This window comes from Oncorhynchus kisutch, linkage group LG12 (genome assembly GCF_002021735.2).
Source record: "Oncorhynchus kisutch isolate 150728-3 linkage group LG12, Okis_V2, whole genome shotgun sequence".
Taxonomy (NCBI): domain Eukaryota; kingdom Metazoa; phylum Chordata; class Actinopteri; order Salmoniformes; family Salmonidae; genus Oncorhynchus; species Oncorhynchus kisutch.
Genome location: NC_034185.2, coordinates 30544354 through 30564578, shown reverse-complemented (window position 1 = coordinate 30564578; position 20225 = coordinate 30544354). Strand labels below are relative to the sequence as shown.

Here is a 20225-nt window from a genome sequence, read left to right as displayed (position 1 = left end):
AGCTAAATAAACGTTGATGATTGTTGGATGATATCCACACAAAACGGTAGAAAGATAATAGCGGTAGACTACTAGGCTAAGGTGCACTGCTCACATAGCGACATCTAGGGGTAGGCTTTGACAGACAACGGGTAGACTATATATTGGAATGATTTTCATGGCATGCTGCACTGTATGAATGTGGATGTGCAACACAAGTGCATGCAGTGCCTTCTTAAATACGTATATAGCGCCCTTAAAAAGACTCTATATTCTAGTAGCCTACACAAGCAACAGATCTTATTTCAACTTTTGTTACGCTGTTGTATCCCGAATATCGGGTCGTCACCAGTTACCGAAAAATACATGCCTGTAACTATAAATAACAAAAACAAGTTCAACGATTTTACCGAGTTACCGTTCATATAAAGAAATCAGTCAATTTAAATAAATAAATTAGGCCCCATATACATGGATTTCACATTGTCCGTACATTTGCCGCGTTCAAAAGTACTAGGAATTCGGAATAATACAACGTCAAACCATGACGTCAGTGATCTGCAGGTCGGAAAGTCGAAAATCTAGAAAGAGGCCCGAGTTCACCAATTGGAATTCCGAGTTGGATGACGGTTCAAATCAATTATTTCCATTCGGAGCTCGTTTTTTAAATCTGAGTGTCAGTTGATTTGAAAGCACTGAAGTTAGAAATGTGCAAGTTCCCAGTTGTTTTGAACCCGGCATTAGTCAATGTACGGTGCATTCTAGGAAAACTCGGGACAATGATCTCTCGTCTTCAAGGAGTCAAAAACCCAACATGAGCACGAATTAAACGAACAAGAAGCTCAATATTAAAACATAATTTCCAGGATTTTAGATAATTAATTTGTACTTTCGAGGAAAATATGCAGGTTTCTCGACTTTTAGAAGGGATTACGCGACGATTAGTTTAGACCTATGACGCATACTGACAACGTAAACGCGATTGGTCGACATTCGGCTGGGCGGAGCGTTATACATTTCTCAATTCATTTCCTGTTGGTATATATGCCACGTTCAAAACAACTGGAATCTCGGAAACCACCGACTTCCAAGCGTACAATATAACTCGAAAAAAAAACGAGTTCCGACAAGGAAAATTCGTTGTGAACGGTCACCCAACTTGGAATATCAAGTCGGAAACAATCTTTCAAGACTTTCCGACCTGAAGTCAGAAGTCCGAGATTTCCGAGTGCCCAGTTGTCATGAACGCGGCATTATCTCATTTTCTAATATCCCTGGTCAGTCATATGACAAGGAAGAAAGGCAATCGGTGTTGTTGTTGGTTTATTAAATGGCCTGGGGTTATGAAATAATATGAACATGGATTTAAAATGAAATCACAGCAAGTTGCCTCGTCAACGAAACTGTTTGTCATGTAAAGAAAGGTGAGCTTCATGGCTAGCTAATGTTACACACTTTCCATCTGTCAAATCATGTGGTCTACCATTTCAGCTAACTAGGCTTACGTTAACTTAACTGCCTAGCTAGTTAGCCAGAATCGGACTAGATGTTAATTACATGCTCTCTCTAGTCGTAACGCGGCGCGAGATATAATGAACCTCAATCCAGGGATGGGAGATGACATTGTACTCCTAATTTTCCGAACTAACAAATCCAGAAGATTCAAATACAGCAAGGTTTTCGTCAGCATTCTAGGCTAGCTAATGCTATAGCAGCCCATTGGATTCTATGAAAATGCGACGCCTAGCGTTGGGCGTGAGTAGTTACCGGAAGGCTTGTCGAATCAAATGGGCTGCTGTAGCATTAGCTAGCCAAGTATGCTGCCAAAAAAACTAGCAGTCATTAAAGTCTAGCAGTATTTTAATCTTCTCTATTTGTCAGTTGGGATAATTAGGAGTGCAATGCCATTGAGGTACATTTTCCGTGACATATCTCACGCCGGATGCGCGTTTCCCTGGTCGTGGCATTAGCAACGTTTCGACTAGACTAGAGAGATAATATGATTGATGAACAGGGCCTAAAATTAACACCTGCCAAATGCGGGTAGGTTTTAGCATTGGCGGATAAAATGTATATTTCAATCGCACAAAGTCAAATAACTACGAATCCTATATGTGACTGACCTTCTGACCTTCGATCTTCTGTAGCAAAATGTGAAATGTTGTATTTTATATTGGATAAAAGTAGCGACTCCAAGCTAGAAAACGGTATGAGGAACAATGGGAAAGTAATTCTGCTTTGAAAGTTAATCAACTTGTAACCTAAGTTTTGAGAAAATGGCCCTTGAATGTTTTGGTACACCTACTCAGCATCGTTCACAACCTCTTTCCAACCTATCTTTTTAAGGATTCACATGCGAGGCCATGTACTAAACAACCAAAGATTTCAAGACTAAAGGCTAGTTTATACTACAGGTGTGTTTGTAAATTTAATCTGGAGTGCCAGAGTGTGCTCTGGGTGTTCGTACACTCAGAACATTGTCAGAACGTGAACAGAGTGTTTCGCTCCTGGAGCGTTCAGCCTGGTGCTGTAGAGAGCTACCTGAAGAAGCGGCCCAGCCCATAACGTTAGCTAGCTGGCTTTATCCCAGTGTTTGTCAGTTAGTCCACTACCTTGACATTGGATTGTCTGCACATTGCTGGCTAGATAGCTAACGTTAGCTGGCTAAACAGAGTGGAAAAGCATCTGTCATATGAAGATTTGACAGCCAACTAGCTAGCTAACTTGGCTCTTTATCCATGGCAGAGCGCACACTGGATCCTCTGGCCGAAGAGTAGGGTTGATCCGAGCGTTCTGTTCTAACAGTAGCAGCCAAGCACCCAAGCTAACGTTGGCTAGCTTGCTAGCTACTTCCAGACACAAAAGCGAGAACAGCTCACTCTGATCATTTTACTCACCCTAGCAGAGTTGGTTTAGCTGATTTTATGTTATCCACAGTATTAGTGACTGCTGCTGGCAACAATTTAATTGTTTTTCTGCCAACATTTACTGACACTGGCCATGTTCAACGGCTGTTGAGCATTCGTAAATTTGTCAGTTATTCTACACTCAGACGAGAGAGCTCTGAAATCAGAGTAGATAGCCAGAGTGGATTTACCAGCTACGTCTATCGACAGTTGTCGCAGTGACATCATGAACATTCTATTGAAATGGTTACTTGCATAGTAGTGGAGTCTTTTGTTTAGACATCTAGATAGTTAAACAATGAACCATAATCCCAACTCATAACATAGCTAGCTAAAATTAGGCTATAAACTAGCAATGCAAATGTCTCTGAGATACAAATAATATTACTATACAGATCATACACAATGTTAGCTAGGGACCCAGCCAGCTAACATTAGCCTAACTTGAAATGAAAACAACTTTCTGATAAAATTAGAAATGTGTAATATCTGAAAATGTAGCTAGCAAGACTATCTTACCGTATATGTGGATGGACGCTTCTCCCTCAGTCACGGATGCCATGGTTGTCCTTAGTTTGAAGATGTAATCCGGAGACAGGTGTTTTATACAACAGCCTTCTGTGTGTTCTCTTTTCGTCTCTGTCAGCATATTTGCAATCAAACGGCAGATTTTTCCCTTCTCTTTAGCTTTCATACTCTAATAACACTGATTTAAAAAAAACTCGGTCCTCCAGAAAGTGGTGTGCAACACTTACGCAGTTCTACATGATATCTTGAAAAAAAAGTATTGTTAGAAAGGATTGCCAACACATACTGACCAGCTCATGATCAAATCAAATACATTTGTATTTGTCAAATGTGCCGAATACAACAGTAAAATGCTTACTTACAAGCCCTTAATCAACAGTGCAGTTCAAGAAATAGAGTTAAGAAAGTATATACTAAATTAAACTGAAGGAAAAAATATCAAATAAAAAGTTACAATAACGACGTGATATACAGCGGGTACTGGTACGGAGTCAATGTGCGGGGGTTCAGGTTAGTTGAGGTAATTTGTGAAGGGCTTGAAGCTACCAGTAATCAGACAAGAGGCACTCACTCTTCACACGTTTGGCTCCTCTGCCCCAGCAACGTCCCAACGCAACACAGTGAAAGTCATCTTGGAGAATGTCTGGGACAAACAGCAGAGAATAGAGAGAGAGGCAATTGAAACCCCACAAGTGTGCACAGCTGTGATGAAGGTTCCTGGTGAACAGATTCAATATGAGCTCAATAGAAAGGGACTGCAGCTCGCAGACTTTCCAGGAGATGACAATGATCCTGAACTCTCTGTCCTGATAGGAGCAGAATACTACTGGCAGATAGTATCAGGCAGAGTGGAGCGACTGATGGAGACGCTAGTTGCTTTAGAGAGCACCTTTGGATGGTTGGTGCAGGGACCCGTGTCCATGTCAAGTGTCGCAGAGGCAACCTGCATGTTCATCCCACTTGATGAAGAGTGTTTTCTCTCCAATAGTAATAATAATATGCACATATTAGCAATCTAGGACAGAGTAGGATGCAGTTCACTATGGGCACGCAATTCATCCAAAGTGAAAATACTGCACCCTAAGGTTAATAAATTATGAACTTCTTCTTTGATTATTTGTTTTTACATAGCCCATAAAAACATCTCCTGTCTTCCTAGTAAGGGTGATCAGGCCTCACCAGGAAGTCAGAAGTGAGTGATTGTTTTCCTGTACCTAAGACATTATTTAAATATATTTACAACTTTTTGTGTATTGGGTTTTTCAGTATTTCTTCCAATCAAGATAATTTACACGTGTGCAACCAAAACTCTGACAATAGATCGATCACCACTTTATTTTAAGAATCTGAAATGTCAGAATAATAGTAGAGAGAATGAATTATTTCAGCTTTAATTTCTTTCATCCCATTCCTTGTGGGTCAGAAGTTTACATACTCAATTAGTATTTGGTAGCATTGCCTTTACATTGTTTAACTTGGGTCAAACGTTTTGGGTAGCTTTCCACAAGCTTACCACAAGAAGTTGGGTGAATTTTGGCCCATTCCTCCTGACAGAGCTGGTGTAACTGAGTCAGGTTTGTAGGCCTCCTTGCTCACACACGCTTTTTCAGTTCTGCCTACAAATTTTCTATAGGATTCAGGTCCGTGCTTTGTGATGGCCACGCCAATACCTTGACTTTGTTGTCTTTAAGCCATTTTGCCACAACTTTGGTGTCTCACAGTACGGACATTGCAATTATTGCCCTGGCCACATCTGCAGTAATCATGCCTCCTTGCAGCATGCAAGGCCTCTTTAGTGTCCTACGTTTTCATAACTGTGACCTTAATTGCCTACCGTCTGTAAGCTGTTAGTGTCTTAATGACCGTTACACAGGTGCATATTCATTAATTGTTTATGGTTCTGTGGTAAACCATGGGGGTTTGGGTTGAGCGTGCAGAAATTGACATGGAGGCTTTAGTCCGCAAAAACAACTTTACTAAGACAGAAAATAAACATAACAAACAAAATCACTTAGGTTTTGCCCAGTCCTTCTTCTCTACTGTTGCTTGGTGTCGGTCTCTACTCATTCTCTCTCGCGGTGTGCCACTGTGCTCTTTTTATTTGGCCTCCACGGCTGGTTGGCACTTTCCTCTAATTACCTCTGCTTAGAGCTGTCCGTGTCGGGGGGCCCAGCTCCCGTATTCCCAGCAGGGGGAGCCAACGTCGCTTCACATACCTCCCCTCTATTACCATCCCCCTGGGTAGACCTCCTGGGATACACCCCCCCCCCCCCCCCCCCCTTAGCATGCCTCCCTCCCTCCCAGTCAGGGCTAAGGGCTAGGTTTGCATCCATCCAGGATTGGGCTTCCACATTGCCATGCTGGGCCCCCGACCTGTGGATGACAGAGAAAGAGAATCACTGTAAGGACAGGAACCAGTGGGTGACACGGTCATTTGTGTCCATACCTCTTGCCATCCACACAAGTGGGGCATGGTCAGTGATCAGGGTGAACTTCCTGCCGAGGAGGTAATACCTGAGGGTGTCCAGTTCCCACGTTGCGAGGCACTCCTTCTCGACAATAGACTATTTCTTGTCCCTCGGGAGGAGTTTCCTGCTGACATACATGATGGGGTGCTCCTCGCCTTCCTGCTCTTGGGACAAAACGGCCCCTACCCCTGTATCAGACGTGTCTGTCCGGACCAGGATTTTTTTTTGAAGTCCGGGGTGACGAGTTCAGGGTGCGAACATAGCGCATCCTTCAGGGCCTGGAATGCCGCCTCTGTCCTCCGTCCATCGCACCGTCTGGGGTAGTCGTGCCTTTGTTAAGTCTGTGAGGGGAGAAGTTATTGCGGCAAAGTTAGGTACAGATCTACTGTAGTACCCTGCTAACCCCAGGAATGACTTCACCTGCCTCTTGGTTCGGGGGACTGGCCATCCCCTAATGGCAGCAATTTATTTATTCTTGGGGTTTCACATTTCCCTTCCCGATCTGATAGCCCAGGTACTCCACCTCGGTGTAGCCCAGCTTGCACTTGTTGGGGTCCCTGCCGTGGCCAGGTCCACGGCCATTTCTTTAGTAAATTCACATGGTAAAGCTTGAGGGGTTTTATCTGTCCCGGTTGGCGGACCTTATAGCTGACCTCACCTACCCGCTCAACAATGTTGTAGGGCCCATGCCACGTAGCCAGGAATTTACTCTCCATTGTAGGGATCAGCACCAAGACCTTCTCAACTGGTTGGAACTCTCGTGGTTGGCCCCCCCCGGTTGTAGACACGCTCCTAGGCACGTTGCGCCTGGGCCATGTGCTCTCCCACCACTGGCCAAATCGCCATCATCCTCTCCCTCATCTTCTCCACATGTTCTACTACGCTGCAAAGGGGGGTTGGCTGCTCTTCCCAGACCTCCTTGGCTAGGTCCAGCAGCTCGCGGGGCTGACGGCCATACAGGAGCTCAAAGGGGGAGAACCCCGTGGATGCTTGGGGGTACTTCGTGCTCTGAACATCAGGTGGGGCAGCAGCTGGTCCCAGTTCCTCCCGTCTCTCTTGATGACCTTCTTCCACCAGCTCGTCCATTTGTGGATGGTACACACTGGTCCTCACCTGTTTTATTCGTAACAGATTGCAGACATCTTTCATCATGCGAGACATGAACACAGTGCCCTGGTCCGTCAAGATTTCCAGTGGAATACCCACCCGGCTAAATAAATGGAAGAGCTCCCGTGTGATACCTTTCGCTGCCACCATGGGTAGCGGGATTGCCTCAGGATATCGGGTGGCGTAATCCACGATGACCAGGATTTATTGGTGTCCCCTCGCGGTCTTTACCAACGGACCCACCAGATCCATTGCCACCTGCTCGAATGGCACTCCTATAATGTGCAAGGGAACCAAAGGGTTTCGATAATGCACCCTCGGAGCTGTGATCTGGCACTCCGGGCAACTACTGCAGTAGTCCTCCACGGGGCACTTCACTCCGGGCCAGTGGAACCGGTTCCCAATCCGCTCCCTGGTTTTCTCCATCCCCAGGTGTGCCCCAAGTAGGTGGGTGTGGGCAAGCTGCAACACAGTCCTAACATACTGGCTGGGTATGAGTAACAAGTATTTTGTCTCCCCATTATGCTTTACTACCTGATACAATAAATTATGCTTGTTTGCGAAGTGGGGGTAGTGCCAATCACTTACCCCAATTAACAGTATGCCATCCACCGCAATCACCTGGCCCTTCTGGAGAATGGGGTCTTCTATCTGGGCCATCCCGAACTGACCCGTGAGGTTTCCAGTGTCGGGAGGTCCGTCTAGGGCCTCCACCTCCATAAATGGGAGCCTGAGGTCTTCCTCGCACAGGGAGGGGCTCGCATGCCGGAGTGGGGTCATCTCCCTCCTCCGGGTCCACCTCGGGCCCAGTGGACACCTCTCGTGATGGGGTTGGGTTGCACAGGCCACCGTCCTTTTGCCTTTTCTTCCTACCTCCCGTGCTCGTCTCCACAGGGCCTGGAAGAGAGGGCAGTCTCGACCGAGGAGAATGGACACAGATTTATTTTATTTATTTTACCTTTATTTTACTAGGCAAGTCAGTTAAGAACAAATTCTTATTTTCAATGACGGCCTAGGAACAGTGGGTTAACTTCCTGTTCAGGGGCAGAACGACAGATTTGTAGATAGGTTAGGAACAGCTCCCACGCGCATCTGGCACTCCCCCCTTGGGGTGGTTATCCTCAGGCACCGTTGGGTACCTCTTCGTGTCCCTGTGTACACAGGACACTGTCACCTCCTCATCCCCTGGTTCCTCCTCCCCCTCTCGTGTGAGCCACTGCGGGTGGGCCAGGGTCACCATGCTGCTGGAGTCCAGCAGAGCACTGGTTCGTACAAGAACCATCGGAGGAGCCGTCTCGGTGTGCACCCAAAAGGAGGTGACGTAACTCGCCATCCGGGTTACCCCAGAGCTGGGGGATGCAGAGGGCATGGCCTCCTCCCGGCCGGGACAGCTCCACACGAGGTGCCCTGGCTCACAGTACTCATAGCAGCGTCTCTGATCTGGGTCCAACAGCCGCTGACGTCGTCGGTTTGGGCCACCCTCCCGCTTCACAGCCTTGGCTGGTTCCATCCGGGCCCCCTTCAGCCCCTCGCCTCTCTCTGTGTTGTTCATCCCCCTCGCCAAGTCTCTCCGCTCTGGCCCCTCTCAGCAGGTCCTGGGTGTTCTGGTGAATTTCCACCGCGGTCAGCAATTCCTCTAGGCTCTGGGGTTTCAGCATGCTCACCTTCTTCATCCCGTATGGCAGGGCCCGAAGGTATTTATCCAGGGCGATCTTGTCGAGCATCGGGAGGGATGGTACTTCCGTCAGTAGCCAGCCCTTGGTCAGGCGCACCAGGTCGCTCATCTGAGCACGGGGGGAAAGGGTGGGGTCAAAGGCGCAGTTGTGCATGGAATGCGAGATTGAACCCATAACGGCTCAGTATCTCCCGTTTGAGTCCCTCATAATTCGCGGCCTGGTCAGTGTTCAAAGCGAAGTAGGCCTTCCCAGAGAGGTAGGGTGCCAACAGGCTGGCCCACTTGGGCTGGGGCCATCCTTCCCTCTGGGCCGTTCTCTCGAAGGTGCACAAATACGACACCACGTAATCTTCCTCCCTTACCTGAACTAGGAACTGATCATTGAACAGAGTTCATTGAACAAGCATGGGGAAACAGTGTTTAAACCCTTACAATGATCTGTAAAGTTATTTGGATTTTTACTAATTATCTTTGAAAGACAGGGTCCTGAAAAAGGGCTGTTTCTTTTTTTGCTGAGTTTATATCCATGCTATGACTAATAAGCATACTATATACTCAATTCACATCACAGATAGTAGGTTTAGTGTGGGTAGTATGAGTATTCAAACACAGCCAGAGGGATTGAGCATTGGGACTGATATTAAATTAGAGGCTGCTCACTCTTCAAGGCCTGGTCCACTGCTCTCGTGTTTACGTCATCTGTTGTTTGGATTAGAGAGAACCTTCCTGAGGAAAAATAAATAGCCGCCAGTACACACTGAACTAAAAAAAAGCTGTGAGCGACACTGGGGAAATTAGGGACAGTTTGTACATACAGTTGAAGTCGGAAGTTTACATACTTAGGTTGGAGTCATTAAAACTCGTTTTTCAACCACTCCACAAATTTCTTGTTAACAAGCTATAGTTTTGGCAAGTCGGTTAGGACATCTACTCTGTGCATGACGCAAGTAATTTTTCCAACAATTGTTTACAGACAGATTATTTCACATACACTAAATTGACTGTGCCTTTAACCTTTAGGGCAGGAACCCCTTGACAACATTCCACTGAATAGGCAGCATGCAAAAATTCAAAATATTTTTTTGAAATATGTAACTTTCACACATTAACAAGTCTAATACAGCAAATGAAAGCTAAACATCTTGCTAATCTACCCATCGTGTCTGATAAAAATAAAAATAAATGCTTTACAGCGAAAGCACAACATATGATTGTTAGGTCAGAGTCAAGTCACAAAAACACACACAGCCATTTTCCAGCCAAAGATAGGCATCACAAAAAGCAGAGATATAGTTAAAATGAATCACTAACCTTTGATCTTCATCAGGTGACACTCATAGGACTTCATGTTACACAATACATGTATCTTTTGTTCGATAATGTGCATATTTCTATCCAAAAATCTCAGTTTACATTGGCGCGTTACGTGCAGTAATGTTTTGATTCCAAAACATCTGGTGATTTTGCAGATATACTCATAATAAACAGTGATAAAAGATGCAAGTGTTATTCACAGAATTAAAGATAGACTTATCCTCTATGTAACCGCTGTGTCAGATTTCAAAAAAACTTTACGGAAAAAGCATCATCTGAGAACGGCGCTCAGAACCCATAACAGCCAGAGGAATATCCGCCATTTTGGCATCAACAGAAGCAAGAAAAAACACTAAATATTTACTTTGATCTTCATCAGAAGGCACTCCCATGAATCCAGTTCGACAATAAATGACTGATTTGTTCCATAAAGCTCATCATTTAGCCACTTGTTGTTAGCGTGATCAGCCCAGTAATCCATCTTCATGAGGCGCGAGCACTTCCTCCAGACAAAAAACTCAAAAATGTCCGTTACAGTCCATAGAAACAAGTCAAATGATGTATGCAAATCAAGCTTTAGGATGTTTTTAATATAAATCATCAATAAGGTTCCAACCGGAGAATTTCATTGTATGAAGAAAAGCATTGGAACAAGAGCAAACTCTGTCGGGAGCGCGCGTCATGAGACCGAGCCTCTCTGCCAGACCACTCACTCAAAGAGCTATTATGAGCCCCTCCTTTATAGTAGAATCTTCAAACCAGTTTCTAAAGACTGTTGACATCTAGTGGAAGCCCTAGGAAGTGCATCCTCATTCATATCTTCACTTCCTGTTTGGATTTCTTCTCAGGTTTTTGCCTGCCATATGAGTTCTGTTATACTCACAGACATCATTCAAACAGTTTTACAAACTTCTGAGTGTTTTCTAACCAATACTAATAATAATATGCATATATTAGCATCTGGGACAGAGTAGGAGGCAGTTCACTCTGGGCACGCTATTCATCCAAAAGTGGAAATGCTGCCCCCTATCCCAGAAAGCTTAGAAAATTACAGAACATGATGTGATGGCTTTAGAAGCTTCTGATAGGCTAATTGACATAATTTGAGTCAATTGGAGGTGTACCTGTGGATGTATTTCAAGGCCTACCTTCAAACTCAGTGCCTCTTTGCTTGACATCATGGGAAAATCAAAAGAAATCAGCCAAGACCTCAGAAAAAAATTGTAGACCTCCACAAGTCTGGTTCATCCTTGGGGGCAATTTCTAAATGCCTGAAGGTACCACGTTCATCTGTACAAACAAGTATAAACACCATGGGACCACGCAGCCGTCATACCGCTCAGGAAGAAGACTCGTTCTGTCTCCTAGAGATGAACGTACTTTGTTGTGAAAAGTGCAAATCAATCCCAGAACAACAGTAAATGACCTTGTGAAGATGCTGGAGGAAACGGGTACAAAGTATCTATATCCAAAGTAAAACAAGTCCTATATCAACATCACCTGAAAGGCCCCTCAGCAAGAAAAGCCACTGCTCCAAAACAGGCATAAAAAAGCCAGACTACGGTTTGCAACTGCACATGGGGACAAAGATCATACTTTTTGGAGAAATGTTCTCTGGTCTGATGAAACATAAATAGAACTGTTCGGCCATAATGACAATTTGTTATGTTTGGAAGGAAAAGGAGGAGGCTTGCAAGCCGAAGAACATCATCCCAACCGTGAAGCATGGGGGTGGCAGCATCATGTTGTGGGGGGTGCTTTGCTGCAGGAGGGACTGGTGCCTTTCACAAACTAGATGGCATCATGAGCAAGGAAAATTGTCAGGAAGTTAAAGCTTGGTCGCAAATAGGACAATGACCCCAAACGTACTTCCACAGTTGGTTTAAGGCAACAAAGTCAAGGTATTGGAGTGGCCATGACAAAGCCCTGACCTCAATCCTATAGAAAATTTGTGGGCAGAACTGAAAAAGCATGTGCGAGCAAGGAGGCCTACAAACCTGACTCAGTTACACCAACTCTGTTAGGAGGAATGGGCCAAACTTCACCCAACTTATTGTGGGAAGCTTGCAGAAACCTACCAGAAATGTTTGACCCAAGTTAGACAATTTAAAGGCAATACACTCAATTAGTATTTGGTTGCATGTAAATGTCTGACCCACTGGGAATGTGATGAAAGAAATTCTCTCCTATTATTCTGACATTTCACATTCTTAAAATAAAGTGGTGATCCTAACTGACCTAAGACAGGGAATTTTACTGGGATAAAATGTCAGGAATTGTGTGAAACTGAGTTTAAATGTATTTTGCTAAGGTCGAAGTTTACATACACCTTATCTCCATATATAATAACTTTACACATGAAACTCCACTAATGAGACATGTTATCCTCATATAATCTAAAGTCATGTTATCCTCGTTAACATGTCTCATTGTAAGAGTATAACATTTATCTAACGAGACAACATGTTGTCCTCTGAGATATCTGAGACATGTTATCCTCTACCTGTAGATCCAACAGCGGTTTTGGACAGGCCCCTAGAATACATTACTAATCAGCTCACACGGAGCTGGTTGTGCTATTCATTCACCTCTTTCACATGTTAGCTAGTCCCCTGACAGCTCTCATTCACTCAATACTTAGTAGCTCAATTTCAATCCTCTTATCTTATTATCCTAATTCCTAATAGTAATAATTTCAAACGTTTGTTATCCAAATTTCAATCGGTTTTGTTAACATTTCTTTCAGCTTATTATTCCATATCTCACAATCACACAACTTTCACATCCACATTCACTTCGTACTATTTCCAAACACACTCGGTAATCTCATTACCCACGTGCATCGTCTATGATTCTCTCTGTCATTACTTGCTATGCACAATATGTATCGTCAACGGTGCTCCTGCCGTTACTTACTTTACATATAAATAACACCACATACTCAAAATACCTTGTTATTTTTTGTGGTTGCAGACCACATCAACATTTCTTCTAAATGCCTATAGACAGCTATCAGCGGGGCTTTCCATGGTAGCCTTGCCCTCGCTCTAGTCTTCTCTTAAAACTAGTGAATGGTCTTCTCGCTATAAGATTATCGGTACCTTTTTTATGTGTTACTCGTCTTGATTTTCTTCCTTTAATCCTTTAAAAAGAAATTATACAGATTTGATTTCAATTGACTTACTGAAATCAGTTGCCTTCCCTCAATTGTTCGTGGATGGTGTGTCTCCTTCTGGACAGCTCACAGTAAGGGTCTGGTCTAGGCGGGTCTCGTCGTCTTTTTGGTCACATGGGAATTTCCCTCACGCATCATAAAATGCGCCACCAGTTTTCCTCGCAGACCCCCACTGGAAAGCTCCGCAGGTAGATTCAATAATTCTATTTGTGACGCCAATTTGTCTTGGAAATTCTACACCAGGGACACTCGAAGTCAATCATAAATTAATCATTCTTTATTCTCAGTACTTTGGAGAGGTTCCAACCAACTCAATGCACCATGTACACATGTCGAAGAGGAGCTCTAACGAGGCAGTCCTGTTAGTTCTCTTATATACTGGTTACAGACATGTTACATAGGCATAGTTCATAGGGTTGGTTCCAGTATGTGTCTAGGACTGTCTCCTATCTTAACTTAAAGAACATATTCTGGGCGTTCTGCCAGATGGTCCTAAGGAGACGGTCATGACGCCCCCTCATATCTTTACCGGGGACAGGTAGGAATCAAGGATGGTTTACGACACCAAGGATAAGATTGACATTTTCAAGACTTTCTTCATTTAATTAAATTTCCTTCACACCACGCTCAAAGTTGCTTAGGTCACTCGTTTTGCCCATTCTAACATTCAAATAAACAGTAACTGGATGTCTTTCTGCCTGCTTTATAGCAAGCCATGGCCACGTAACTCACTGTCTGTAAGAGCGATCCAGTTTCATGAATGGGGTGGTGTATGTAAACTGGTGTGTGTGTACAAAACATTAGGGCGCCTTCCTAAGTTGACTTGCACACCCTGTTGCAATCAAAACATCCTCAATACGTCAGTGCATGGACTCTACAAGGTGTCAAGCATTCCATAGGGGTGCTGGCTCATGTTGACTCCAATGCTTTTCACGGTTTTGTCAAGTTGGCTGGATGTCCTTTGGGCGGTGGACCATTCTTGAAACACACAAGGAACTGTTCATCTTGAAAAACCCAGCAGCATTACAGTTCTTGCCACACTCAAACCGATGTGCCTGGCACCTACTACCATAACCCCGTTCAAAGGCACTTTTAAATATTTTCTCTTGCCCATTCACCCTCTGAATGGCACACATACACAATCCATGTCTGTTGTCTCAAGGTTTAAAAATCCTTCTTTAACCTGTCTCCTCCCTTTCGTCTACACTGATTTTGAAGTGGATTTAACAAGTGAGATCAATAAGGGATCATAACTTTCACCTGGTCAGTCTGTATGTCATAGAAAGCGCAGGTGTTCCTAATGTTTTGTACACTGTGTGTGTGTACATTACCAGTCAAAAGTTTGGACACCAACACATTCAAGGGTTTTTCTTTATTTTAAAATGTGGATCAATACTGGCTGTAAGCGAACGAGCAGTACTGTTTGGAGCAGTACTGGCTGTATCCAAGGCTCAGCCAATCAATCACATAACAACAGAATGCAACATATGACTGAAGAGAGAAGAGACAACCAACTTGCTAGTTACAGCATCAGCGCGTACTCTAGAAAGACAGCGGAGAGGCAGCTTGGCAGGTACAGCAGCGTGTCCCCTGAACGGTGACATTAGGTGAGAAGCCTGACCACGGAGACGGGTGAGAAGGTGATGTGGGTGTGGTCACAAGCATTCTATTATAAAGGCTGTCATGGCTAACTGCAATATTAGGGTATTGTTTTTTTCTTAAGACTTGTCATTTGTAGTAAAGTCTAGGCAACAAACACTGGATTGCTTTCTTATGTTTTTTTGCTGTGAGTTAGGTTCACATGAACCACTTTTTATTTTACACACAGAAACTGATCATGTGGATCATATTCTTTGTTGTTTAATTAGTTCAAACCTGCATTTCCCCCTAGCAAGGATTTTTTTTTTGTATATTTCAGTGTAACAAAAAGTGTCACCTTTTTGGGTCCTCACCAGTTTGCATCTCTGCAAAAACTTACCGGTACGCAAGTTAGGGAGTCAAATGAGCGTCTCTCTTACGAATGCAATACGGTAGGCTACTGACGAGTCAATCACTTTTACGTCACTGTCTGGCAAGTCCTGATGGATTTCATATCGAAAATACAAACAAGATCTTTAGTTGTCCCGATGTGATACCATGGGCCTATAACTACATTGTATGATTTATGAAGGATATGAGATCGACTTTATTCAGTCAGTTCAACACCATTTATAAATTAGTCAAGCTTACTGTTCATCAATCAATCAATCAATTTACAGTAATACTATGCTCCAGCCCTGCGTGGCTTCATATGAAACACGCCAAATAAAATAAATGAATGTGCCAGAAAACAGTAGGCTAAGTGGATTTTGACTCATCGTTACCACATTATATGGGACGGTCAAATTGACTGACATTGACGATGAAGAAGCATCATGCGCTCTCCCTCCGTGTACAGATTGACTGGCTACAATGTACACAACACACACACACACACAGGTACTGGGAGGCGGGACAGACAGCAGACTGTCAAACCTGCCATCGCTCACTTTGTGACGGACAGGCGCCTGTCCTATCAATAGATCTCTAGAAGATGCATGTTGTTCATTCTAACGGGAGAGGGCTCGGCTGACTTTTTTTTATGACTTCTGTGTTGTAAAAAAAATTGACTAGTTAATTTAAGTGGAAAAAGTACCCAGCTGAAAATTTGTAACCGGCTGTATAGGCGACAGCCTGCGCTAGTGGAAAACGCTGCCAAATGTAACGTAACATATACTAATTTGAGTATCCCTGATTTACATTTACTATGTTACATCTACTCTGAGACCTAATTTGAGTATCCCTGATTTACATTTACTATGTTACATCTACTCTGAGACCGGGTGGCCTAGGCGGTTCTCCTGGTGTGCATTCAGTTTTGATTTGAATGTTTACTACGTTGCATAATGGTGTACTGAACGTCACATTTCCCCTAAACATTCAACGTTCTTCATCAAGTATGTAATCATTATTGGACTAATTCAGGTAGGTACCTCCCTGTTTTGTTCCGTTTTAAGAAATGTTTTGCAACAGAATCGAAGTATTGAATATGCCCCAGACTTTGAGGTACATTTACTGTTTGGTGGCGGGGTGTGGCTTGAAACAATGCGTGACATATTTAAAGGGCAGCGGACCCCAACCCACAACCCCACCAATTTTTGAACTGGTCGTTCAGAACAGCACTGTTTTTGTGTAATTGACTGTTACAGTAAAACATCGTACTGAATGTAGCCCAAATGTTGTTGTTTTTTTTACCCAGGGGTGGCCAACTGGGTAAGAAAATGGGTATGCATAATGCAAGCTATTGAGTAGTACTACGAAACTAAGGACCTTTTCTGTTCCAGGGAGGAGTATGGAGAATGATGAACTTCCGTCAGCGGATGGGATGGATCGGCGTGGGGCTGTACCTTCTGGCTAGCGTGGCTGTCGTCTACTATGTCTTTGAGATCGACCAGACATACAACCGTCTCACCCTGGAGCACGTGGAGCGGGTGGCTCAGGAACAGCGACCTCTGCCAGGGGACAACACGCCTCCCGCCGCATCCTCTGGGCCCCCATCCTCACTGCCCACCTGGACCCAGAGTCTCAAAACTCGCCTGCTCCTCTTGCCCTTCTGGGTGTGGGTCACCATCTTCCTCGTGCCCTACCTTCAGGTGTTCCTCTTCCTCTACTCGTGCACGCGCGCTGACCCCAAGACGGTGGGCTACTGCATCCTGCCCATATGCCTGGCGGTACTCTGCAACCGCCACCAGACCTTTGCCAAGGCGTCCAATCAGATCAGCCGGCTGCAGCTGATTGACACCTAAAGTGTCCAACCGATTTGAGATGGTGGATAATATGAGAGGCGGGGTGAGCAGCCTTAGTGCATGCTGCACACAATCTTGGCGGTGGCCTACTACTCTCATACCTGAACTACAGGATACTTAACACTCACCTAGTGCACTGTGTGAAGTGTTAAGCCTGCCAGGTATCACTAGGCAATTCACTTGGGGGTTTCGTGGTGGTTTTGTTGATGTGTATGTGTGCTGTTCTTGAGATGAACAATGGTACGCGTTTCACAACCCTTTGTATTTGTGATTTCTTACATTCAACAAAGGCTGGACCAAAGGGTGCCACGTGCTCCAGGGTCTCACCACAGTACCTGACTATGATACAGACACCAATCATTGAGGGTTTATCCGTTCACTGCAAGGTCCCACTTTTTTGAGCAAATAATTCTGAGGAAAGTTTGAGAGGCATTTTGGTTCAATCATCATCCCAAAACTATTACCACCCCATTGACTCAAGTACGGTGAAATATGACGTGTCAACTAATTTGTACAGACAGTTTTAGGAATGTGATGCCATTTTAAAAAACTGTCTTCGTGGATCAGTAGTGATTCTTAGATAAGTACTGCAGTGTTGTTTTGTTATTGGTCTGAATGTATTTTGTAGTGTTATTTACTGCTGTGTTGGCTCAGTAATTTCCTTCTACATAGAATGACAAAAAAAGCATGTTATTACTTGCAATATTTAGGAAGTGTTTCGGGGATTTGTCAATTGGTCAATCTATCCAGTATTTGTCTAAGATAAATATCTTGTGCCTTTTTAGGACCCCCCCCCCACCCTCCAAGTAAAGTCAAAGAAAGTCCACAAAAAGCACACAGACCATGCTTTTGAAAAATACAGATCTTCTACTACAGCCATCGTTTGTCCTTGTGTGCCATAAAGTGACAAAAACATGACATTGTCAATGTTTTGGCCTTTTTTATGAGGATCCTTGGTCCCTTTTTTGTAAGACATGTATGTGGAAATGTGTTGTATGTTCAATGAGTTGTGGAATCCTTCACATGTAAGTTACGAGGAAAATGTTCACTGCCAACAAAGATCATTTCCTATCTTGAAATGATCAATGGGACAAATATGGCTTTCCTATATGATCTTAAATATGTCTTGGCTCTCTGTGCCACATTAATTTATATGGCAGGTAGTGTCCTTAAGCATTTCTGCAAAATACTCATTTAATTTGAACGTTGTTTTGAAATCATCTTTGGCTACTCTTTGTGTTTATGGTGGAGGTCAACCTCCATATTTGTAAATGTTTCCAATTGATTCGAGATGGTACTATTCTGATTAAGTTTTGATTTAATTTTCCATCTACATTAGCACAGTAATGAATGTGCAAAAGGTTTATTTGACCTTCCTCCCAACACAGGGAAGTGGCATGACCTAAAGGGAATTTGGCTGGGTTGTGTTCAGTAAGGCACACAAACTCTTTAACAGAAAATACATTTGTCCAGGTAATCATTCCATGCTTATCAGTTCTGTTTGTTTCTTAATGAGCACAACCCTGATTTTGTCCTTGACTATACAGCATGTCACTCATTGCACAGAGGCCCAAGTGTATGTGGGTTTGTGCTCTTCCCTTGTCCTTGATTAGTAAGAAACTCCCCTCCCCTGGTTGTCTAGGGCTAAATTGAAAGCAAAAACCAACAGACTAGGCCCTCTATGTAATGAGTTTGACACCCCTACTATAAAGCAGGGTTTCCCAAACTTTGTTCTGGGGTGTTTGTTTCTGTTTTTTGCCCTTGCTCTACACAGCTGATTCAAAGCTTGATGAGTTGGTGAATTCAATCATCGGTGTAGTGCTAGGGCAAAAATGTGCACTGGGGGGGCTGTTATAGAGGACAATTTACTTGGGTTTTGGACTGGGTGTTTAGTGGCTCACATTACATTTTCACTGAACACCGTTTCAACTTCATTCCTCTATTTTTTTACTATGTTGCACAACTTGGGTCGTCAGAAGTTGCAGTGTCTACAAAGGGTCACGTTCAGTAGGCATAAGATGGAAGAAGGATTTACAGATGGAGTTACTACCTGAACTCATAAGAATGCTCATTTTCATCCATTTGTTCCTACCGAAAGTACTATTGGTTTTAAGATTCAACTGACTACAGTAACTGAAACCTCAAGCTAGCCAATAACCTGATTTGATCAGTAAGTGTCAAAGGTCGAATCATACATTGTAGAAGCTTCCCTACTCAACCAGAGTTGTCCACCCTTGATTCAACCTACACAAGTCCCAAATGATAGTTTGGACGTAGAGACACTGCCTGTCATGGTTCCTCTAGGTTTTTTCTGTTTATTAAAAAAAAGTTAATGGGAAAGGAATAGTCGTATTAGGAAAAAAAAAAATATGGGCTTGTTTGGTCTGTCTAAAAGAATGAGTGGCTATTCACGTTGGTGCTTCTGATTTTTATTGCCTTTCAAATCTAAATGCACTGTGATTAAAATAAGGTCTGGATTGTAAGAAAATTAAACGTTATGGGAAAATGTCTGCAGACCGTTCATGTCATTTCTCAAAGCAAGCAAATGCTGCGGGGACAGTGCAATTCTATTATCCATTAACAAGATGTCTGAAATACATTCCACTTAAATGATTGACATTTATACAAATGTTCAAAACAAACATTTCAATTGTATCAAGAGAAAGATGTAGATCATAACTGCAATGATTGCCAAGGCAGGAGCAATACCATACATGAGTGGGAATGAATTAATAATAGCCACCCAGTGGATTGAATAATAAGGGCTGGCATATCTGCCCCCAAAACAGTGTCTTCCAGTCTTGTACGCCAGGACCACCAGACTCCCTTCTTCCTACAGTAGTCTTTTAAGTCCCAAATGGCAACCTATTCCCTACCTAGTGCACTATTTGGGCCCTGATCAAAAGGAGTGAACTATAAGAAAAAGGGTGCCATTTGGGACAGAGCCCTTGTCAGGCCCTCAAGGTCTTGGACCGCTTTGCAGGAGGCTGCATAATAGGGGCTTTTGTGTCTTCATCTTCCTCCTCCTCATCTGCAACAGATGACAGAAAATTACTTTTGTGATCAAGTTACATTTTGGGGAGTGGTTGACAGAAGTGAAAACAAACCAACAGACATGACACAAACAAACATTTATCTCCTCCCCTTTCCACCCATAGGACCTGCTTAAAGTACATTGCCTATAGAGTGATTTTAAAAACTGTCAAGTGTTGTAGTCCATATGTTAATATTGGACTCATTTTAGATTGC

The 20225-nt window shown here is 43.6% G+C and overlaps 1 protein-coding gene across 1 annotated transcript; it reads left to right on the top strand.

Moving 5' to 3' along the window:
- Positions 1-1177: 1177 nt before the first annotated feature.
- Positions 1178-19487, top strand: tmem251 (transmembrane protein 251). The gene is made up of 2 exons (XM_020496725.2): positions 1178-1403; positions 16515-19487. Exon 2 carries the CDS (start codon positions 16530-16532, stop codon positions 16974-16976), a length of 447 nt encoding a protein of 148 aa, XP_020352314.1. The 5' UTR covers positions 1178-1403; positions 16515-16529; the 3' UTR covers positions 16977-19487.
- The last annotated feature ends 738 nt before the right edge of the window (positions 19488-20225 follow it).